Source organism: Verruconis gallopava (assembly GCF_000836295.1).
Source record: "Verruconis gallopava strain CBS 43764 unplaced genomic scaffold supercont1.5, whole genome shotgun sequence".
Taxonomy (NCBI): domain Eukaryota; kingdom Fungi; phylum Ascomycota; class Dothideomycetes; order Venturiales; family Sympoventuriaceae; genus Verruconis; species Verruconis gallopava.
The window spans coordinates 906,794-926,444 of NW_015622141.1; the positions used below are offsets into that span (position 1 = coordinate 906,794).

General features: G+C 47.7%; 6 protein-coding genes and 1 non-coding gene across 8 annotated transcripts; 2 read left to right on the forward strand and 5 right to left on the reverse strand.

Annotated features, from left to right (window-relative positions):
- Position 1: 1 nt before the first annotated feature.
- On the reverse strand, positions 2-2,843 carry PV09_02236. Of its 2 annotated transcripts, XM_016355247.1 has the most exons (4): positions 2,317-2,843; positions 1,432-2,147; positions 948-1,379; positions 2-900 (listed from the first exon to the last, which is right to left on the reverse strand). In XM_016355247.1, exons 1-4 carry the CDS (start codon positions 2,475-2,477, stop codon positions 470-472), a joined length of 1,740 nt encoding a protein of 579 aa, XP_016217263.1. In that variant the 5' UTR covers positions 2,478-2,843; the 3' UTR covers positions 2-469. The 2 variants fall into 2 exon arrangements, with proteins under 2 accessions (XP_016217263.1, XP_016217262.1); XM_016355246.1 differs by having other exon boundaries at positions 1,432-2,843.
- A 3,374-nt stretch (positions 2,844-6,217) lies between these two features.
- PV09_02237 (uncharacterized protein) lies at positions 6,218-7,608 on the forward strand. Its single transcript, XM_016355248.1, has 4 exons — positions 6,218-6,275; positions 6,334-6,532; positions 6,583-7,029; positions 7,080-7,608. Exons 2-4 carry the CDS (start codon positions 6,359-6,361, stop codon positions 7,383-7,385), a joined length of 927 nt encoding a protein of 308 aa, XP_016217264.1. The 5' UTR covers positions 6,218-6,275; positions 6,334-6,358; the 3' UTR covers positions 7,386-7,608.
- Positions 7,609-7,781: 173 nt separating this feature from the next.
- On the reverse strand, positions 7,782-8,399 carry PV09_02238 (uncharacterized protein; the record flags this gene model as incomplete). The annotated part of the gene is made up of 1 exon (XM_016355249.1): positions 7,782-8,399. The coding sequence occupies one exon, from the start codon at positions 8,397-8,399 to the stop codon at positions 7,782-7,784; it is 618 nt and encodes a 205-aa protein (XP_016217265.1).
- Positions 8,400-8,734: 335 nt separating this feature from the next.
- Positions 8,735-9,715, reverse strand: PV09_02239 (L-lactate dehydrogenase; the record flags this gene model as incomplete). Its single annotated transcript, XM_016355250.1, has 2 exons — positions 8,735-9,399; positions 9,451-9,715. The coding sequence occupies 2 exons, from the start codon at positions 9,713-9,715 to the stop codon at positions 8,735-8,737; spliced, it is 930 nt and encodes a 309-aa protein (XP_016217266.1).
- Positions 9,716-10,976: 1,261 nt separating this feature from the next.
- Positions 10,977-11,064, reverse strand: PV09_02240. The gene has a single exon. It is a non-coding gene; the product is annotated as a tRNA-Ala (tRNA).
- Positions 11,065-11,607: 543 nt separating this feature from the next.
- PV09_02241 (uncharacterized protein) lies at positions 11,608-13,649 on the reverse strand (the record flags this gene model as incomplete). Its single annotated transcript, XM_016355251.1, has 3 exons — positions 11,608-12,243; positions 12,298-13,001; positions 13,052-13,649. 3 exons carry the CDS (start codon positions 13,647-13,649, stop codon positions 11,608-11,610), a joined length of 1,938 nt encoding a protein of 645 aa, XP_016217267.1.
- Positions 13,650-15,409: 1,760 nt separating this feature from the next.
- PV09_02242 (uncharacterized protein) lies at positions 15,410-18,145 on the forward strand. The gene is made up of 5 exons (XM_016355252.1): positions 15,410-15,532; positions 15,672-15,856; positions 15,915-16,206; positions 16,264-16,702; positions 16,750-18,145. The coding sequence occupies exons 1-5, from the start codon at positions 15,476-15,478 to the stop codon at positions 17,868-17,870; spliced, it is 2,094 nt and encodes a 697-aa protein (XP_016217268.1). The 5' UTR covers positions 15,410-15,475; the 3' UTR covers positions 17,871-18,145.
- The last annotated feature ends 1,506 nt before the right edge of the window (positions 18,146-19,651 follow it).

Sequence of the window (19,651 nt, forward strand, 5' to 3'; positions counted from 1 at the left end):
TTGAATAGTAAAGTGACTGCAGCACAAATCAAGGGAGTGCGAATTCTGAACATACAGTACTAGGCTGTTGCCTCGCACTTGCTTTCCGTGAGGCTCCCTCCACAGGTCGGCCCTTGGGAATTAGTTACAAATTGGTCAATCCAACTAGGATTAAGGTGTCTATCTACATCAAAGATTGCGGATGACTTGGTAAGAATGATAGTGCGCGACAGGGTTCGTGAAAGTCGACATAATAGTAATTGCGGTTGCCCGTAGCTCGTGAATCGATTAACTCCAAGATAGAGTATTCGATGTGAGTACATGCAAGCAGGACATACAGCAGGCGAGCACAAGCTAGATGGGGCTTGTGAGTTGACGGTACACCTGGAGTGAGCACACCGTGTCTGGCAACACCTTGTATAAGACACATTACCGTGCTACAATTCATGACTTCATATCAGCATCATGAACCACACATAGCGTTTTCATATTACGCCCATTTACCCAGCAAGGACATGAGAATCATACCCGCGATCAACGCTAAAAATGCCAGCCCGGTTTTCACCATTCCAGCGTTTGCCAGGTCGTGGTGAAACCAGTCTTCAGCCCACATCTCGACGACACCCACCCAAACCAAGATACCTGCGCTGAATGCGTCGAGAGTACCGATGGCGATGATAGTTGCAGGATTGTTGCCATTGAAGCTCGACAGCACGCCGATACCGATGGCCATGCCCAACGGTGTACTCACTGTGAAGCAGGCTGACATGATCATCTTCAGGATTAAACTTGCCTGCGATGAAGGTAGTTCTGCGATTCTAGTCCCTAAAGCAACACCTTCAAACATCTGGTGGAAGAAGATGACGACAAACAAGGTCAAAAAGAAACTGTCACCAGCTACGACTAAAGTTACTCCAATAACTGTGTCTATTCAGTACAATGACATCACGTCAGGCACAATAACTTACGAACAGAGTGGAAGATGAGGCCTGCTTCCAGCACAGATACGCTCAATTTATCAGCTTCCTTGAGAGAGCCGAACCCGTGGTGTCTACGCCTCACAGTAGCAAGTGCCTCTCTAGCTTGTGACTTGTTCGCCAAGTCACCCTCCTCAGATTCGGCTGGAGCTCGTTCGCTCTGCCTCCACGTGAGTATGCGACGACTGCAGTACTCGATGGCGAACGAAAGCAAGATACCTGCCATGATGATAGCGGAAGTTGTTGCCTCATAACTGAGCTCGCCAAGACATTCGTTCTCAAACATGAGGGTGGCATGGGTGTAAAGATGGACAAATGCAGTGGAAACAATGATCCCAGTGCCAAATTGCTTCAGTATGGTGAATACCACGTGGTTGCAATTGATTCGCGTGAGCGAAGTCAGGAATATAGGTCCAAAAGAGCCTGGACGTCCAGTTTAGTAACGAAGTTCATGGAAAGTGAGAAGCAAACATACCGATGGCACCGGATGCTAGAATGGCAAAGATCAAGCCAATTCTCAATGGAATATTGTAATCACGATGCTTCCTTTCGCAAGTTACCACAGTGCTTTCTTCTCCACCTGTCCCTACGCAATGCTCAACGCCAGCGTGGAAGTGGCAATTGATACCATCTTCAGACAAAGATTCTTCTTCAGAACTGGCAGTGGCCCCTTCAGCAAGCAGCTGGACTTCGCTTCCATTAGGCGTCAGGCAGTAGAGCTCTCCCTCACCATGAGAATGGCAGCCGGTATATTGGGAAGTCGGTGCCTCAGTCCCAGAAGATGTCGCCACGACCTGATACCTGTCGGAACCTACCTGACAGTACTGCGTGGTACCATGGGAGTGACATGAAGTTACGGCTGTAATGCCACTCGCTGGAGTCGCTGCTCCTGTGTCGGCGTGAGACTTCTCGGCGGAAGCTCCCTCAGCGACAAGCTCGACTTCACCTCCGTCACCCGTCAAACAGTACAAGCTGGTGCCGTGGTAATGGCAGTCAAAGTAAGCTGAAGGGAGCTCCTGGCCGCTTGAAGCTGTTGTCAAAACCTTATATTCGTAGGAGCCAGCGAGGCAGAATTGGGTGGCACCGTGGTTGTGGCAGCCAGACACCGAAGTGATGGCCGTGGTGGTGACCGTTGATAGAGATGTCGTGGATGAAGGCGCGGATGTTGATGAAGCCTGGCCAGTCGCGATGCTGAACAGCAGTGAAGCCCAAATCATCAGTTGTGCGAAATCCATAATACGGCGGACATGAGAGGAAATTGGAAGCCGAGATGGAAGAGACGAGTTGATATTACTGGAATTGGAGATCGCGTCCGTGTTGCTCTCTTGGAAAGCGCCAGGCGTATAAAAGGAATACTCACAGAAGAGCTTTCGCAGCAAAAATCTGCAGATGGTCAAGAGGCTCGAGCTGCAGCAGTCGTACGAGAAATATACCATCATGGTGGTCCAAGACTTGACGATGCCCGTGGTACAGGTCCGCTGACCACAAAATATTGAAAGATTGTCCACTGGCAATTGGCATTTGTCACGTCCCACATATTTTGACGAGCGATATACCATAGCATCCGGTAGTGGAGAGAAAGCTGCAAGCCAATGCTACCGGCAGCTCATCCTAGTTTGTGTGATCCCGGACTTTGGCTCTGATCTGCCTGTCCTGGAAAAAAATCCAATGACAGCCATAAGCTGGAGACTGGACAGACATCGTGGGGCGGAGGAGTACCCTGATGGCAGGTTTGGCAGCCATGAGAATCTTGGCTCCCGGCGGAACCTTTCTCTGACACGACCGCTGTGGCATTGTGTAGATTTACTCCATTGCGCATCATTGGGAGAACCAAATCATACCTAATTCGCGATGTGGTAACTTCGCCATCCGTTATCTGCCTTGCGGGCCAGGTGCGATGTAGTAGAAAGAAGGACGGAACTGTTCAACTGCTAGTGCGTTGAAGCGAGGTTGGCATATGGCTTGGCATTAAGAGCCTACTTCACGCAAGTCGCCTACTATTGCAGGACCCAGAAGAATTTTGCCCACATGCCAGTCTCATTCATATTTGATAATCAGGCCAAGAAGCTTTCCACCATGGTACGATGTTCACCGTCAATCCGTCATCTATAGCTAGAATTTTTTTTTTTTTTTTTGCTCAAGGCCTGCCGAAGACATTGGCCAAGGCTATCGCTGCGCCGAGCCAGTAGAGTTGGGATACCACCTTTCTAGCAATCTTCTGTGCCCAATAGTTGTCGAATGCATGACTAGGAAAGATGCAAACGTCGATTTCGCCATTCGTTAAAAAACCGCAGCTGGCTTGCCGATCTGCCTTCATAGTAGGATGAAGTAAATAATATATATAGCTGCGCATTCACAGCCATTTTGCAGAGCAGCGCGTCTTTACCATTGCAGTCAATCTAAAGCTTTTCATTGCCAACAAGTCAATTCCTTTCACGTTCACCTTTGTGGTTCAAGATGAAGCTCTTCCTTGCCTCATCTTTGTTTGTCAGCCTGGCGGCAGCCTTCCCACTTCAGCCTCGTCAGCCTGCAGATTCAGACTCGCACAACTCTGAAGCTCCTGGTTCTGGAACGCTGTACGAGTGGTCAAAATCTTCGTTCTCGAATTTTCCCATCCACGAGAGTTGCAATGCGTCCCAAAAAATTGCACTCGAGAAGGGTCTGGCCGACGCCATCAAGCTAGCAGAGCATGCGAAGGCCCATCTGTTACAATGGGGCCACGAGAGCCCCAAAGTGCAGATGTATTTTGGTAACGAATCTACTGCTACCCCGATCGGGTGGTACGAGCGCGTTATTAGTGCCAACCGTGGCGAAATGCTCTTCCGCTGCGATGACCCTGATCGGAATTGCGCTACTCAAGATGGTAAGTCTGGGCTGATGCGGAACTTGTGTTAATATAGCGCCAATACTGACTCTATCTGCGTGCAGGTTGGGCAGGTCACTGGCGCGGCACAAACGCAACTCAAGAAACCGTCATTTGTCCGCTATCCTTCCAGAAGCGTCAGCCATTGGAACTTCTTTGCCTCAACGGCTACACCGTAGCGAACAGCCCCCTAAACACCTACTGGGGCGTCGATCTCATGCATCGTATCTTCCACGTGCCTCAGATCAGCGAGGAGGTCGTCGAGCATTATTCCGAGGACTTTGCTGGAGTGATCGAACTCTCTGAGACCAACTCAACGTATTCAGTGATCGACAGTGACACGCTGCAGTACTTTGCTGTGGATGTGTACGCATACGACATCGCTGCTCCAGGTGTCGGCTGCACAGGTGAAATCCCTGAGCATGATCATGATCACGTTGCCGCTGAGCCAAGCGCAACAGAAACGGTCAACGCCGATGCCGTCACTAGCACTGCTGCTGGCGTTCTGCCATCAAGCCCAACCGCCTCGGTCGGCTGCGTGCCACACGAGGACCATTGGCATTGTGAGGGTCCAGCTCCAACTTCCGCATAAATAGCTGCTTCATCGTGATACTGAGAAGAAAAAGCGCAAGGAATCGATCAGCCGCCGTCCTTTCAAACTTGATGTTTGTTAGCATGATAGAAAAGTAATGCGACATAGATAATGTATATGACGTTCAGCATGGTTGTCAGTTGACGTTCACCGAGCTGTCTGATGGGCACAATCCTTCAAACAAAAATGAAAACGTACATAGACTTGGTTTAATTACAAAGACGTAACTTTCTGGATATGTGCCTATCGACGCAGATGCACGTCGTTACCTCGTCATACAGATCCGATAATCACTGAGAACAAGCATTGCCAAAGAGAACCCTTGGTTTGTGCAATGCCCCGATTTTTAGTGTTAACCGCCATGGCTCCGGTCATGCACCGCGCAGAGATATCATTCTTTATCTGTTGGACTTATTTGAATCTGTTCACGGTGGTTTTTGGGCAGGACAATCGCTTTAGCCCACCGCCGAAAACAATTATGAGCATTTTGGGATTGATCTTTAGCCAAGAAGAAGGTTATCGGCGGAGGTGTCGCAGAGTGCTTCTACAAGAATCGATCACGCTACTCGGGATCTGAATACAGCGACTTGGCACGTCTGAACTTCCGAGTGTAGGTTTCGTTCCACCGCAAGACGCTGACGAAAGGTTCAGGGTTGGAGATAAGTAGTCCTTCTATGTGCGCTTTTGTACGCAGGCCCTGCGTCGATGCTAATTGTTCTAGCTTCGTCTCTGACTTTTTTAGCCTGGCTTAATTGCTGACAGATTTCGAAGAGGGGAAAAAGCCCAAAGAAAACAAAAATACCGTGATTGTTTAATTGCGATTGAGCGGTCATATCGTCATCCGCAATCAAGAACAGAAAAATCCTAACCAGCGAAGTGTTAAATAATGACGGAGTTTCAAAGCCTTTCGAACGCCGGGTTTGCTGATTTAATGCTCGGAATATAGATCGAATTTTTCAGGACCTCCTTCGATCTGATCGGATTTCGGATCGCTCAAGAAATCCATTGCATTCGTAACAAGGCTGGCCGGAGATTGCTCTACGCACCAAGCAGTGACTACTGGAGCACTGATCACGATCAGAACTGCAGGTACTCTGAATTCAAGCAACTCTTCCCATCTGAGATGCAAGCCGTCAAGACTAAGAGTCTGCAGATTCGACATCTCCGCGGCCAGCAGAGTTTCTTGGCATCCGCGTCCGCGCGCCTGGATCTTGCAGAAGACGTGCATGTAGATCCCTAAGCCGGTGGAACTGTGGACAACGAACTCTGCCGTTTGCGCAATGGCTGTTCGACTTCTTCCCAATCGTATTCAAGTCATCTAGCTATTACATGCGACAGTCAGCTCACAATAGCATGAACTACCTGTAGACTCGCCAAGACATACCCATTGAAAGTTGTTCGTTCTTCAAGGGGATCATCGAGTTTGGTAGGACACGCAGCCATTTGCCAAATCGTCAACTCCAACGGGCCCGTCGGCCAAGATTGCGACAACTTAGGCAGCGCCACAGAAGATCTCCGAAGCTCTTATCTTTCGTGCTCTCTCATCGTTCTGCACAACTGTACCCTTATTGGCTGGTTAAATCATGGGCTATCTATGAGCAGATCGCTCAAAGTTAGTGATTGCTCTTGTAGCCGAATATGGCAATGGCTCTCCCTAGAAAGGAAATGCGCAACAACTAGTTGTGGTCAAGAGCATCGGGACCGTAGAAAATGTGAGATAGGGATTGCGGGTGCTCCAAGGTGATCAGAAATGGATACATAAATGCGACATTTGTCCTTGCGTCTGATACTCTACACTGAGAAAATCATTTTACCTGAGCTGGAGCAGCAAGCCCGGGAACAAGACGAAACAGGTGAAATACTGGTACGTTTGAATGTGACTAGCACATCAGAGCACTTGACTTACCAACTGTATTCTTCAGGATTCCCGTACATCAAGCAGCCATCATGTCCTTCAATTGCTACACGCCGAAGGAGGCGATAGAGATCGTCGGGCGGGCAGGTTACTTGAAAGCTAACATGCGCCTGGATAAAATATTCCTCTCGGCTGTGAATGCTGGCTTTGTTCTTGCTTTCGCGTGTGCAACTGCCTTGAGCACGAATTCTTCTCCATGGTATCAGGTAAACGCAAATTTCATTCGCGTCAAAAGCCAGGATCTGACACTTGAAAGGAAAATGCACCCGGTCTCATTCGAACCTTGTCAGCTGTGATTTTTCCTTACGGCCTGTGCATAATCGTGGTTACTGGCCTTGATCTATGCACAGGAAGCTTCATGTTTACCGCCGTTGCTGTCTTCCAAAAGCGCCTCAGCATCGTCAAAATGCTCATACACTGGTTCGTAACGTTCTTTGGCAACCTCGCTGGGTCGCTCTTCGTCGTAGCTATCATCACTGGCTATGGTGGTGTATTCGACTCTGCAGTATACAAGAAAGAAGCAATCGCTTTTGCAACTACGAAGCAAGTAACACCGGAATGGCACATGATTTTTCTGAGAGCCATTGGCGCAAATTGGCTAGTGTGCTTGGCTTGCTATCTTGGAATGATGGGACGGGATTTTGCTTCGAAGATCATTGGAATCTGGTGGCCAACATTCGGTTTCGTGTCTTTAGGATTTGATGTAAGTTCTCTTCAGAGTGCGGGCAAAGCAACAATGTTGAAACTTCATAGCACGTCGTCGCCAATATGTTTTTCGTTCCCATGGGCATTTGGCAAGGCGCTCCAAACATCACCGTTAAACTCTACATCTGGAAGGGCATAATTCCAGCATTCATCGGTAATGTCATCGGTGGTGGTCTCTTTGTTGGTGTACTGTACTGGTATTTGCACGCACAAGGAGAGGCACCGATCACCATCGATGGATCGATCTTCCAAGCTGGTCATTCTGTTATCGATGCTGAAAGGGGCATTCGAACTCCTGCCGAACCAGATGTCGAGAGCGGGCCATCCGAGAAGAAAGAAAGCACGGTTGTGTAAGTCACGGTTGTAAACGCGTACATTGGCCATGACCATGGTTTATGATTCTACAGACGTTGTGCCAACACGAGAGAGGCCAAGTTGTTTCTAGAGGAGATTCGATTGTGATCACTAATTCTTGATCCGGAATGCAAAAAATTTCAAAAAGTCGAAATTTGACTCCCAAGTCTACAGAGCGTTCAATTGAAAAAGAGACAGCATTTATAAATCAATAGTCTAGTCAACATAGAACGAACAAGACTGCCCTGTTGTGTCACAAGTCCACTCATACCAATGCTTTATCTCAGAGCCGTCAATAAATTACGGGAGTATACCCTAATTTTATGGTGTCATACCTAGAATCCGCGATGAGGAAATCGCGGTGAATGATATACACAATTCGTAACCAATGCCAGCTTAGCTCGATACTTTGACTACGTCTACCTTCTGACAAGTAGGATTCTGCGGTGCATCTCGACCAAGACCCCACACAATGGCGGTAGTCCTGTAAGGTGCGGGTGCCCAAGTATCACATACATACCACCGGTTGACCGTCGAATTTGCAGGTGCTGGTTGCCAATTCGGAGCAAGCGCATCATCCATGATAGGTGCACTCATGACCAAGCGGCCATTGGTGTCAAAGGTAAATTGCTGAGCATTTACTGTCTCATTTGCTTCATGAGGCTGAAAGAATCCCATGGCAACGTTCGTGTATGGATAATATTGAAGATTCATTGGAAAGTATGTTGAATTTTCGTTTGTTTCCGTTGAACTCGCTTGAGCAGGACTTAAAAATTCCAGGAAACCGACCGAAGCCGTCACGCTGTTGAGAGCAAACGGCTCTGTTGAACTTAGATTGACCGCTTCTTTAGAAATGCAAAGCGAGGTAATCAAAGCTCCTTGGTGACATGTTGTAACGGCTTTACCATCGTATGTTGCATTCTCAGAGTGGACTACCAGTTGAAAGGGGTTGGATCTCGTGGCGGAGCCAAGACTGGCAGCTGCAAAATAAATGAATATGAAGAGAAGCAACATTTCGAATGTAAAATTTTAGCCTTGTGTTTTATCAGCATATATCGTTTCAAGGCCTTGAAGAAATGTTAAATATCAAGTCTAGTCACATGTTGGCTATGATGTAAAGCTCGTCGATGCCACCAGCTAGGGATGCAGGTACAATTCGGCAGGGTCCAAAGTGGATAAATATATGTCATACAACCACTCTTTACGGGTGATGTTTTGGTAGCACAACTGAAAATTTTGTACACTGCAAATTGCTCTTAACTTGAGTCACTGGACTCCAATGAGAAAGCATTAACCCGTGATTTCAAAGTTACCGGTCCAAAGGTATTACAACTAGTACGTTGCGTAGCCTACGCATCTTCTGCCTCCGCTATGAGTCTCCTCATGCTCGCTGCACTATTTTCCAGAGCTTCTTGCTCGCTTTCACTGAGCATAAGTGGGATCGTCCTCACAACTCCTTCTCGGCCTAGAATAGCAGGAAGACTCAAACAGCATTGTAAGTTGTCAACCCAGTGGCTGACCGGCCGAATGTTACGATGGTCGAAGATTATAGACCTACAAATGCTTGCTGTGACAGCCCCGATTCCATAATTGGTGGCACCTTTGACGTTGATTATATTCGCTGCCTTGTCTTTGGTGTCTCTTGCGATTTTCTCGTAATCAAGTAGCCCTTCCGGTACCACCTTTGACAAAGGAACTCCTGCAACGGTAGCTTGTGACCAAGCGACGAATTGAGACTCGCCGTGCTCTCCAAGAACAAACGCATCAATAGAGCTTGATGCGATCTCTGTCTTCTCCGCGATGTACCCGCGAAGGCGCGCAGAATCTAGGAAGGTTCCAGTACCAATGACCTGCGTGGGTGGCAGATCAGAATATTGTTGGGCTATGTATGTCAAGACGTCAACTGGGTTTGCAACAAGGAGTAGGACTGTGTTTTCCTTAAAAGGCTTCATGTCATTGATCGCGCTCTTAAGAATGGCTTTGTTGCGGCCGAGCAAATCAGTCCGCGATTCGCCTGCGATTATGGTTAGTTTTGTACCGTCATTCTCACACTGGATCAACATACCCTGCTTTTGCTTTGCACCTGCAGTTATCACGACGATGTCGCATTGACCAGCCTCTTTGTGGGTGCCTGCTCGTATCCGGCTAGTATTAGCTCCGTGGTATGTTGCGTCGCTCAAGTCCTGGACCTGAGCATCGCGCATGTCTTCCTTAGGATCGACGAGCAGTATATCACCAGCAATCGGGTTCAGGATCAAGTTGTAGGCTACAGCTGAACCTACAGATCCTGCGCCCAGAACCGCAATCTTCGAAGTCAATTTACCGGCCATTGTAATGGAAATCTGCTGGGGTCAAAGCTATAAGACGATGATAGCTCAGGACGAATTTAAACATAAGAATTAAGGGGCAACCGCATATATAGTAGTGGTTTGGCCTTTAGTTGTGCTCATGCTCCAACAGGAATTGCAGCAGACACGAGCTGCCGAGAGCTTCGCCAGGATTGTGGTCTGATTCGGGGGCTTGGATACCATGTGATAGAACTAAGAGTCATTTCGACATTGTCCCCGTGTTCATAACTAGTCGTTGAGTTTTTCCGTGAGGACTCAAGTAATTTTTCGTCATTATTTACATTAATCTTTCATTTCAACGTCATCCAAACCTTAATCCGGCGCATGGTGATGACGGTAACTTACGATATTACATACCTGAGGCATCATTCGGCATGAGGCACCTTCTCGCTGAGCGGTCTGTGGCCGCATTCGGAGCCCATCTTGTTTTGGGCAAACAAAGTAAATTTGAGACTACAATAAAGCGCTTTAAACCGTGTGAGATCCTCTTCGCTCGTCCACTTTCTCGTAACAGTTCTAAAATTTTTGAAGATTGAACTTTCGTTAAGGCTTATCTGACTCTTAGACACATTAGGATAAAATGAGATGAAAAAAATTACCGAGATAGTTAAGAAATATAGGTCTTCGTGAAGAAGCTGAAAAATCGAGTGGCGGCATCAGACAAGTTGATGGTATAGAAGTGAGGAAGATATCATAAGCAAGAAAAAGTGTCAAGGCAATATGGCAGACAGCACAATGTCTGGCACTTCACATATAGTTAACATGCGCATTGTCGAAATGGTTAGAATGGCCATGAAAGGCCTGTCGCTGCTCACAGAGGCTTGAGATTATGTTGGCCGACCGTCCTATTTGTAGAACAACAATCACCGTGTTACAATATTTCCGGTGGTTATCGCTTTGGACCGCCGCAAAAGGACTGCGGCTTGGAAATTGAGATATAACACCGGAGCAGGTCCTAGAACTAGTGTCTACTGCTCGTAGAAGTCCATTTTAAACATATCAGTAAATAAATACATAATGATAGCAATCATCTCAATCTTTCTAGGATTCGGAAACGTAAAATTTATACGTGATAAACATGAAACTTTCGTTCATCATATGATTTCCCTTTTTGTCGCCCAAAATTAGCTTAGCCTAGAGTTTCTATGTATCCCAATAATAATCGCAGTGCATGATCGTAGCACAAAAGTAAAGGAAAAAAGAAATTGGACCCATGCCGAGTCAACAAAAAACAAAAAGAATCTGGACACTGTGGGAATTGAACCCACGACCTTTCACAGGCGCATCTGTGATGATGCGAAGCGAAAATCATACCCCTAGACCAAGTGCCCGGATTACTAACTTCATTCGCATACTTTGTATATGATAATTCACAAATATAGCTATTTCAGTATTTTCTTGATGATGCGAGCATCACGATCCAAATCACTCAAACAAGTTGATAATGAATGTGATGCCACTAGGTAGAGCTGAACTTAAAAAATATGTCTGACGGGGTAAAAAATCACTGTCTGGAGCTATAATGCAACGATCTGAATGATTGACGTTTCACAAGCAAGGGCAAGTGAAGCGTTGCGGATTACCCTTGGGCCGCATTGAAAGATGGTGACATCGGGCAAACGCAATTTACTTGAGTTAATATACAGACAAATAGCAAGTGATTCATTACTCTCATTTCTGGCCTATTCGTAGAAAGAGCAGTTCTGGTCACGTTAAGTTATTAAGCCCCATTCTCTGGAAACATTGTGGAACATAGAAAAGACGCTAGAATTATTTTGTATGAGAAGTTCTGTGGGTCATTGGATTTCATGATCACGGGTATAAAAACCTGTATATACAAATGAATGCATATACTTTCTTCATTTCATGCCAAATCAGAGAGTTAGACGGAGAGATATCCATTCTCTCAACATCGTAGGCTTCTCACGACACACAGCCTGTGTTCGAAATATGAATGCTGCTGCAATAAAAACTCCCATAGCGCTCAAAGCACAGGCAAATATCCATGGCCCTCTGAAAGATTCGATTCTGGCCGCGTTGATTGCATCTCCCTCTTCAGTGAGCGGCGGAAGCGTCGTTGGATTGAGTGCGATATTGTGATTTCTTGCTGCACGTTCAAAGAATTGTCTATGAATGGAGCCAGCTAAGCCAAGCCCGCAGGATATACAATAGTTTACCAATGTACTGACCAGGCTAGCTGCAATACCCTGTTTCTCCTTTGGCAGCGCACTGCTGAGTAGCATTGTCGCTGAAGGGAAAGAAAGATTCATGGCTCCTGGCATGATGATTATGGATAAGAAAACCTGAGCCCAATATGTTTGGTGTAAGGGCACAGTACCGATGAGGAGTGAGCCGATCAGAAAATTTGTCATAGCCACGAACATGGTCCATGCAACGCCGATATGCTTTACCAACCACACAGATGAAAGTGCAAATAGAATACCCGTAACTGCAACTGGTGAAGTCATGGCAGATGACAAAAGAGCACTGTGCCCTTTAACTTGTTCAAGCTTTTGCTGAATTAGTACACCATGAATTGAGATACGGAGCACGGAGATACTTACAAATAGGTAAAGGTAGTATGCCCAAATACCATGTGATCCCCAACCAGCAGCAATACAACCTAAGGCGAAATAGGCATCCTTTCCGAGTCCTCTGATGGGGATGAGAGGGTCAGCTGTGAAATTCAGTTCCACAATCACAAAGGTCCAAAGGAATGCACTTCCGAGAATTAGCAGTGATGGGATGTACCATGTCGTCCACCCAACCAAAGGTGCCTGGTTGAGGGCTAGGTTAACTAGCACAAGACCGCACACTCCAGTGAAGAAACCCCAGTAGTCGAAAGTTAGTTTCATGTTCGTGCGGGAGCTCTTGAAGAGGTCGGCTGGCGCTCCAGGCACAATAAATACGGCAAGCGCAGCAACCAGCAAGCAAACAGCCGAAAGAATCCAGAAGCACCATGGCCACCAAGAAAGCTGCGCAACCACGGCAGTGAAAACTGCACCAGCGGTAGCTCCTGTTGGGCCCGCGGCACCAAAGCAAGCAAATGCAGTGTTGCGTGGATTACCGACAGCGAAATTGCGCGCTAAAATGGCAATGGCGTTCGGAACCAACAGTGCAGGGCCGATGCCTTGAAAAGCACGGCATACGCTAAACAGGATGATGTTGGAAGACGTATACGAAAACCCAGTAATGAAAGACCATAGAGCGAACCAAGTCCAGCCGAGTATGAAGATCCGCTTATGTCCATACATGTCTCCCAGTCGTCCTATGCTTGTGAGACTAATATTGCGAGACTGAGAAATGATGTTCACGAACCTGCAGGGAGAATGAAAGTACCGACAGACATGCTATAAGCTGCGCTGAACCAGCTTAACGTTCCGTAATCTCGAATATCGAAATAGTGGGAAAGAATCATGACGGACGCTACGGTTTGGTTCATGCCCGCTAGATTCAAGAATTGTGCCGAGCAGCATACGGCTATCAAGGCAACCTGGCGCGGAAAAGAAAGCAGCGGCCCTTCTGGTGTGGGTAGTGGAGGCACTGGTGGTGCTTTTTCGTCGAATTTGCCTATGCGTTTATGTCCAGAGTAGCATGGGTGAAGAGGATGAAGTGATGTTGCCGCTGACTTTGAGGTTGCCACCGACTTGCTGCTCTTACTGTCATCATCATAATCGAAAAAGCTATTGCCTTGTGATGCCTCGACTGCTGTATCTTCCCACAGCGTATCTGATGACTGACATCCCGTCCACGTTCCCTTATCCACTCGCGGTAGAGCCACTGCAGCCTCAATGTCTAAAGGCGCGATGGGTGCAGCACTTCTTGCTCGCCACGACGTAAGCTGCTCCTCTGCAGCATAGGCCCGCTCCGGAGAATATATTGGAAATTTTGTGTATTGTCTCGAAGTGAAGGACATGGTGAGCAGAACGAGTGGACTGGAAGAGCAAATATTGCGCAGCTCCCAAGATCCTCCAAAGGGGGACCATGGGGACTGAAAGTTATATGTATCATCTATCTGCACGTCAAGATAGGATGGCGGTAGAAGGTAAGCATCCCTGATCCTGTTAAACACAGACATTGGAGCTGAATGACGTTTGCGCGATCTCCCGTCGATCTGCTAGCATGACCGAGCAAAGCATGTCAGATCTTTGCGTGATCCGGAGGGCATCTTTGGGCCCACTGCCAAAGTTTAACGCTCCGGCGACTGTAGATGCTGAAAATGGATCCCGAATTGCTTCACGATACGAACGTAACTATGCATGTGACAATCACAGTGGAGATGTGCATAGTTCTTTCAAGGGACAGCGTGTCTCTCCTCAGTTCCGTTTGCGATCGCGGCTCTCTTCATTTAAAGAATGCACTAGAAAGTAATGCAGATCATCGTTGAGTTTAAGTTCCGTGGTTGATCCCTAAGGTCATTGTGGTAGGGTCTAATTGCTGTGCCCTGGATCCGTACTTCCGCTTGACGCGCAAAACCTTGGTCATTTCCCTTGTGCTAGATAGGCAGTGGTGAGAAAACAAATTGTAAACTACGAAATGTCGTAAATTATGTAATGATGCCACTCTATCATTGGCCAATTCATGTCTGGATGCACGATAAGGTCCAGTCGATGCTCTATCAAGCATTTGACGTTAATTCAGGTACCACAGCCAGATTTGGAGACGTAGCCATTGACCAAAGGGTCGTATTTAGATTCCGATCTGCTTTAGGGGTATGTGACCGTGATTATTGCTTCCGTACTCCGACTGTACTCCTAAGCCTCGTGTGATCTTTGAGAGGCATCTGGGGGCTGCGGCTCGATCTCCGATCACCCTGACCCTGTCTCCTTTGGTAATTTGGCAGATGCTGCTACTATTGGATTTAGATTTATTGCAGCGAAAGTAAACGCAAGCCCCTGGTGCTTTGCGCCTATTACATGTTGCGAAGACGAACAATGTTTTCGCGTCTTGAGGAACAGCAGTGCAAGAAACCGTCCAATTTTTGATTGCGTAGCCCATTACCAGGCACAGAGGTCACGTTCGTTGAGGCGGTCTTAAACGAATCACCTGCATGATCAGCGAAGGATCGAAGATGGATTTCTGCCCCTAAAAAGCCGCATACGTCGTGAGTGCCCATTTTCATGCAAATGCCAACATTACCGCTTGTCTTTTCATAAAAATCCAGCGCAAAGCCAGCCACTGAGTTAGTGGCTGTCCAGCAAAAGCAGCTGCAAGGGGAAAGGCTGGAGAACTGCTGCCGCAAAAATTTGATCTAATCAGCAGATATAACACCTGGCAAAGATATAATATAGCAGAAAAAAAAATTCTTGGAGCATTTGTCCATCTGCCGCTGGCTCTGAATGTGATTTTGGCATTTATCAGCGCGTTGCGCAGAGGAAGCCACACTGGCTACTCGTGTACCTCAACAACGGACGCAGCAATTTGTGTCATTGAAAGTTATTTATGCAACTGCGACCAAATTGTTGGGCCAGTCTGGCGAATTGAGATATGAAGTTTACAAGTACATAATATAAAATCTTAAGAGGAGTTTCGCCCCAAATTCGCCGCACATGTCTACTTTGCAAGCTCAAACTGATTACTCGAAGCTGATTGGTCGGAACAGCCGAATCGTGCATGACTCAGCGGATCCTCCCCTCTTAGTTAATGGCATTCATGACTGTAACTTAGAGAACATCAGCATGATCAAATTCACGTCAAATGCACTTTGATCGCTCGAGCAGTGAGTAGGGCTGTGCTGTATCAATGTCATCGAAAGGCCCTCGGTTTCGTCGTAATGGAAAGCTACAAGCTTGCGAGCCCGTAAGAGCCCCCAAAAGCCCATAAAATCCATTTTTCTCGAGATTCTCTACGCGTCTCGCCAAGATGTTGTACAAAGCGGTTGACTTGAGCAATGGCCAAATGGCTGTTGAAAACGTCTCTGTGCTAACCTTCGAGATAGTGTCGTAAACATAAAATAAAATGCGATCATGATGTGCCAGTATGCGGGCGATGTAGAAGGCGAAAGCTAGAAGCGCAATGCATATATCATCCTGCTCCTCTAACGAGACCGACAAGTTCACCAAGCACGATAAGTTGGAGGGGCCCAGAGACTCCAAAGACAGCAGTTAGCCAACACGGTCAATCGTAGGTCATCTTCGCGGAAGCTACTTTACCCTCGATCCTTTGCTCAGTAATTCAACAGGAGCTCGAGCATTGCTGCGATCCTAAATGAGACTGAACCCCCACCATCAACACAGGACACGGCAACTACAGTTGATCACGTGCCGGGATATCTCGGTAACACAAGCTTCAGCGAAGTGTGGAATACGCCTGGTCATGCGTCTGACAATGTGTGGCTCGGGAGCTTGAAAAGCTTCAGAAAAATGCTTCGTACTCCCAAAACATATCAATTATCCCCCGAGAGAATTCACTCAGGCGCTCATGTTTTGCGTCTGCTCGCAGAGGCACAGTCTGTGAAACGTATCATTGAACAGGTGTGAACTGCAATTTATCAATTGACCTTTCTTGAATTATGGCTAACGACAGCTCAGTATTATCAAGTGAGTCCTACAGTGGTAGCGCCATGGATTGTGATGAGCAATTGCCTAGACTCTGTGCTGGCTACTGTGCAAGCTTGCAAGACTGACCAGGATCGTGAGATCCTTGCAAGAAAAGTGTTCAAGCAAACATTCATTCCGATAGAAGTTGATGAGAATACAACACCTCAGAATCTTCATCTCGCCTGCACTGGCAATAAGCTTCGATTTGAAATCATCGGAGTGATCCTTGTTTATTATGTTATGGGCTGTCTTGTTGCTGACCTAGACTTGGATCTACCTTCCAGACCAGGAGGGCAGTACCTCCTAGAGCTCACTCATGCGAGCAATCTGTGCGTTTCGTTTTGTGATCGCACAGAGTCCTTAAACGACATACTTCTCTGGCTCCTTACTGCCAACGTGATTCTTCTTACCTTTCAGTACGGCGATGCTAGTAAGTTCACCTCAACGGTGCGGACGCAGTGTGATTGACATATACAGGCCATTTAGCTTGGAGGCGAACGGGTGATCTAGCTTCAACAGTGTTTGCCTTGGGGATACACCAGGAGCCATCAATTAATACGAAACTTCCGTTCTTTGTGATAGAACTGAGGCGCCACGTCTTTTGCAATGCATATTCCACGGACAAGGCGTTGTCAACCTTTTTTGGCCGCCCGCCGCGTATTTCGAAGCGCTACTGCTCGATGCAACCGCCACATGATCTCACCGACGACGAGATTATAGCTCCAGAACATATTCGAAATCTTGCCCTTTCAAAGCTGGATTCTAATGGTTGGAACCTGCAAGGGCGAATCAGTCGTTCGACCTGGGGACGCGTAAAATTCCGAATCAACCAGATCCGAGAAGATACCTTAGAACTTTCTCTTGGAGTGCCTCGAGAAGATGAGCATCAAAAAAGAAAAGTGCAGTCCGTTTTAGAACGGGCCAAAGCTACGTATCAAAGTATACCGGAGTTCGCACGGTACAACGATGGAATCTGGAACTCTGGGCTGGCGGCACACTTGTGCTTCAACCTTCTCTACTATCATTTGCACATAACGTACAGTCAGTTTTTGCTGCTGAGAATGCTCGCTCGACTCGGCGGTGCAACGTGGGATGCGGTCTACGATTCGGCGCTGTGTCTCTTGAACGGTGTGTTGAACATTTCCAAGTATCGTGACAGGATTGGCTCCATGTCGCGAGATTTCGCGTGGGTGTCAATATTTTACGGACTGCCCCCGTCCGCGCTCCTTGCCATCGAGCTATTACGTCAACAACAAGCATCGCCAATTCAACCACAAGTCAGGTTGCCACGCGCAGAAATAATTCGCAACATCTCCGTGTTCATCAGTAGCCTCGAGTGGGTAGCAAAACCGGACGACGGGAATTACGAGCTCTGCCAGGGAGCTCGACAGCTACTCGATTCGATCCTCAACGCCATACTCGACAGCCATCCTGCCTCTTCCGAGCAAACTCCTCAGCCCGCACCTGCTGACCCAGTGATGTGGCTTGACGATATGTTCGGTGGAGGTTGGATGACGAGTGGTAGTTTTGTTGATAGCATAGGGATGGATTACACCCAAGGGTGGGAGCCTGCCGGTAATTGGCCTTTTGAGTATTGAATTCTTACCCGTGAGAGTAATAGTGGCTCATCGTAATGTTTCCAATGGATTAAGACCAGACTTAGTATCTCGGGGAGAAGAAACATCTCCGGTTGTGAAGATATTCAAGTCACCCAAGGTGTTAAGCGTACATTCCCGATTGGATGCTCGAGCTTTGCAGCTTGTTAACTTAAAGTAGTTGCGCACCTTTTACACTATATTGTCATGGAAAGGGTGGGGGGCTCAGCTAAGCCCATTTGTCTCAGGGAACAGTACACAAAGCTCACGTATTATAGAGAATAATAAATCATGATTGTAACTAAATGGTTTCAGCTGTACACTTACGCCGCACTGTCGAATCTAAGCTCATAACTAAACAAGCATAAAATTTTTTTTGTCAAGAATGGAGCCTGGTAGCGATGGCAAGCAGCATATCAGGTCCCTAGCTAATAGCTCGCCATTTGTCACGACGAAGGCTCTTCGATGCTCGCTTTTAAGGGGTTCACAGGGCCAGCACAGAGTTACACATCATTCAAACCATGTCAGCCGCATCCCGCTCGACGTCGTGTCCGGCTGCAAGAGCAACTTTCGCGAGTACGTGCAACATTGACACTCTGTGGCCAGCAAAGCACCGCTCAGGCAAAGCGGTCGCGAGGGAAGATAGGACAATGAAGTCGGCTGGCTGTTTTCACTTTTTTTTTTTTTTTTTTATTTCTGATTATGCAATTACAATCCAATCTCTCCACCCCAAACCAACGATGAAGGCGCCTGCCGGTCTACATGTAAAAAGTATGGCCCGGCTGGGTTTCGCGGTCCTCGAAGATGGAAGAAATCCGGAGTGGGGCAATTCAGCCTCTGCCGAGATTCGTCGCTGACGTCGAAATGGCACGCAAACAATGGCCTCGCGTGGCCTGTTAAAAAAGCCTTTTGTGTTTAATGTGCTGCAAAAGGCACGAAACGCCCTGCCGCGAATCAAGGCCCTCTCCAAGACGGCAGTCATGGTTCGATGGGCCTTCTCCCCTCCCTGCTTGGCCCGTAACCGGGACGACGAGCAGTCGAGCGGCTGCTCCAGAAAGGGCCAACGCCTTGGACGTCTTGGCGCCTAGCTACGCGCTCTCCTGTCCATCGTCTCCGCCTCACGGGACTATACACCCTACGTTCATAGTTGACTTAAAGTTAACTTAACCGTTGTTCTGTTCCATGCACGTGCTTCGGGCTTAACCCCCCAAAAAAAGGGGCTTGTCCTTCGATCTTTCGAATCCAAACAAAACTTTGGTGTGTGTGTGTGGGGAGAGGGAAGGAAAAAAAAAAGACTTTTAAAAAATAAAATTAACATGTCACTATGCCTCAAGCTTTCGACCGGGTTAGAGGAAAGCGCCGCAGGATGGGCGAAGAAATACAGGGCCAAACACTCAAAGAGTCAGCTTCGCCATCCCTCTCCTCCCGCCCCCCCAATCCGCCAGCATCCACTCACCACAAGCGCCGAGCGGGGAGGGTTTCCAGGCGTTGCACGCAGAGCGCTGGGCAGAGTCTCCCAAGGTCGTGCAACGAGGACCTGGGGCCAAGAGGCCCTTTCGGTCTTGTCATACGCGCAACAGCGTGGCAAGAGCACGGCCTGGTTGCAGAATGCCTCTCTCATCGTCCCCACCCCAAACGTTCAAGCAACGACCTCGAACACCAAGACTGCAATTGCGTACAACTATTACGTGGCCACGGCCAGTGTCTCAGTAACATTGCGTTTGTAGCGGTCTAAGCAGTGTGTGACGTCCTTGGACGTCTGCCCGTATTTCTTGGCTCAACAG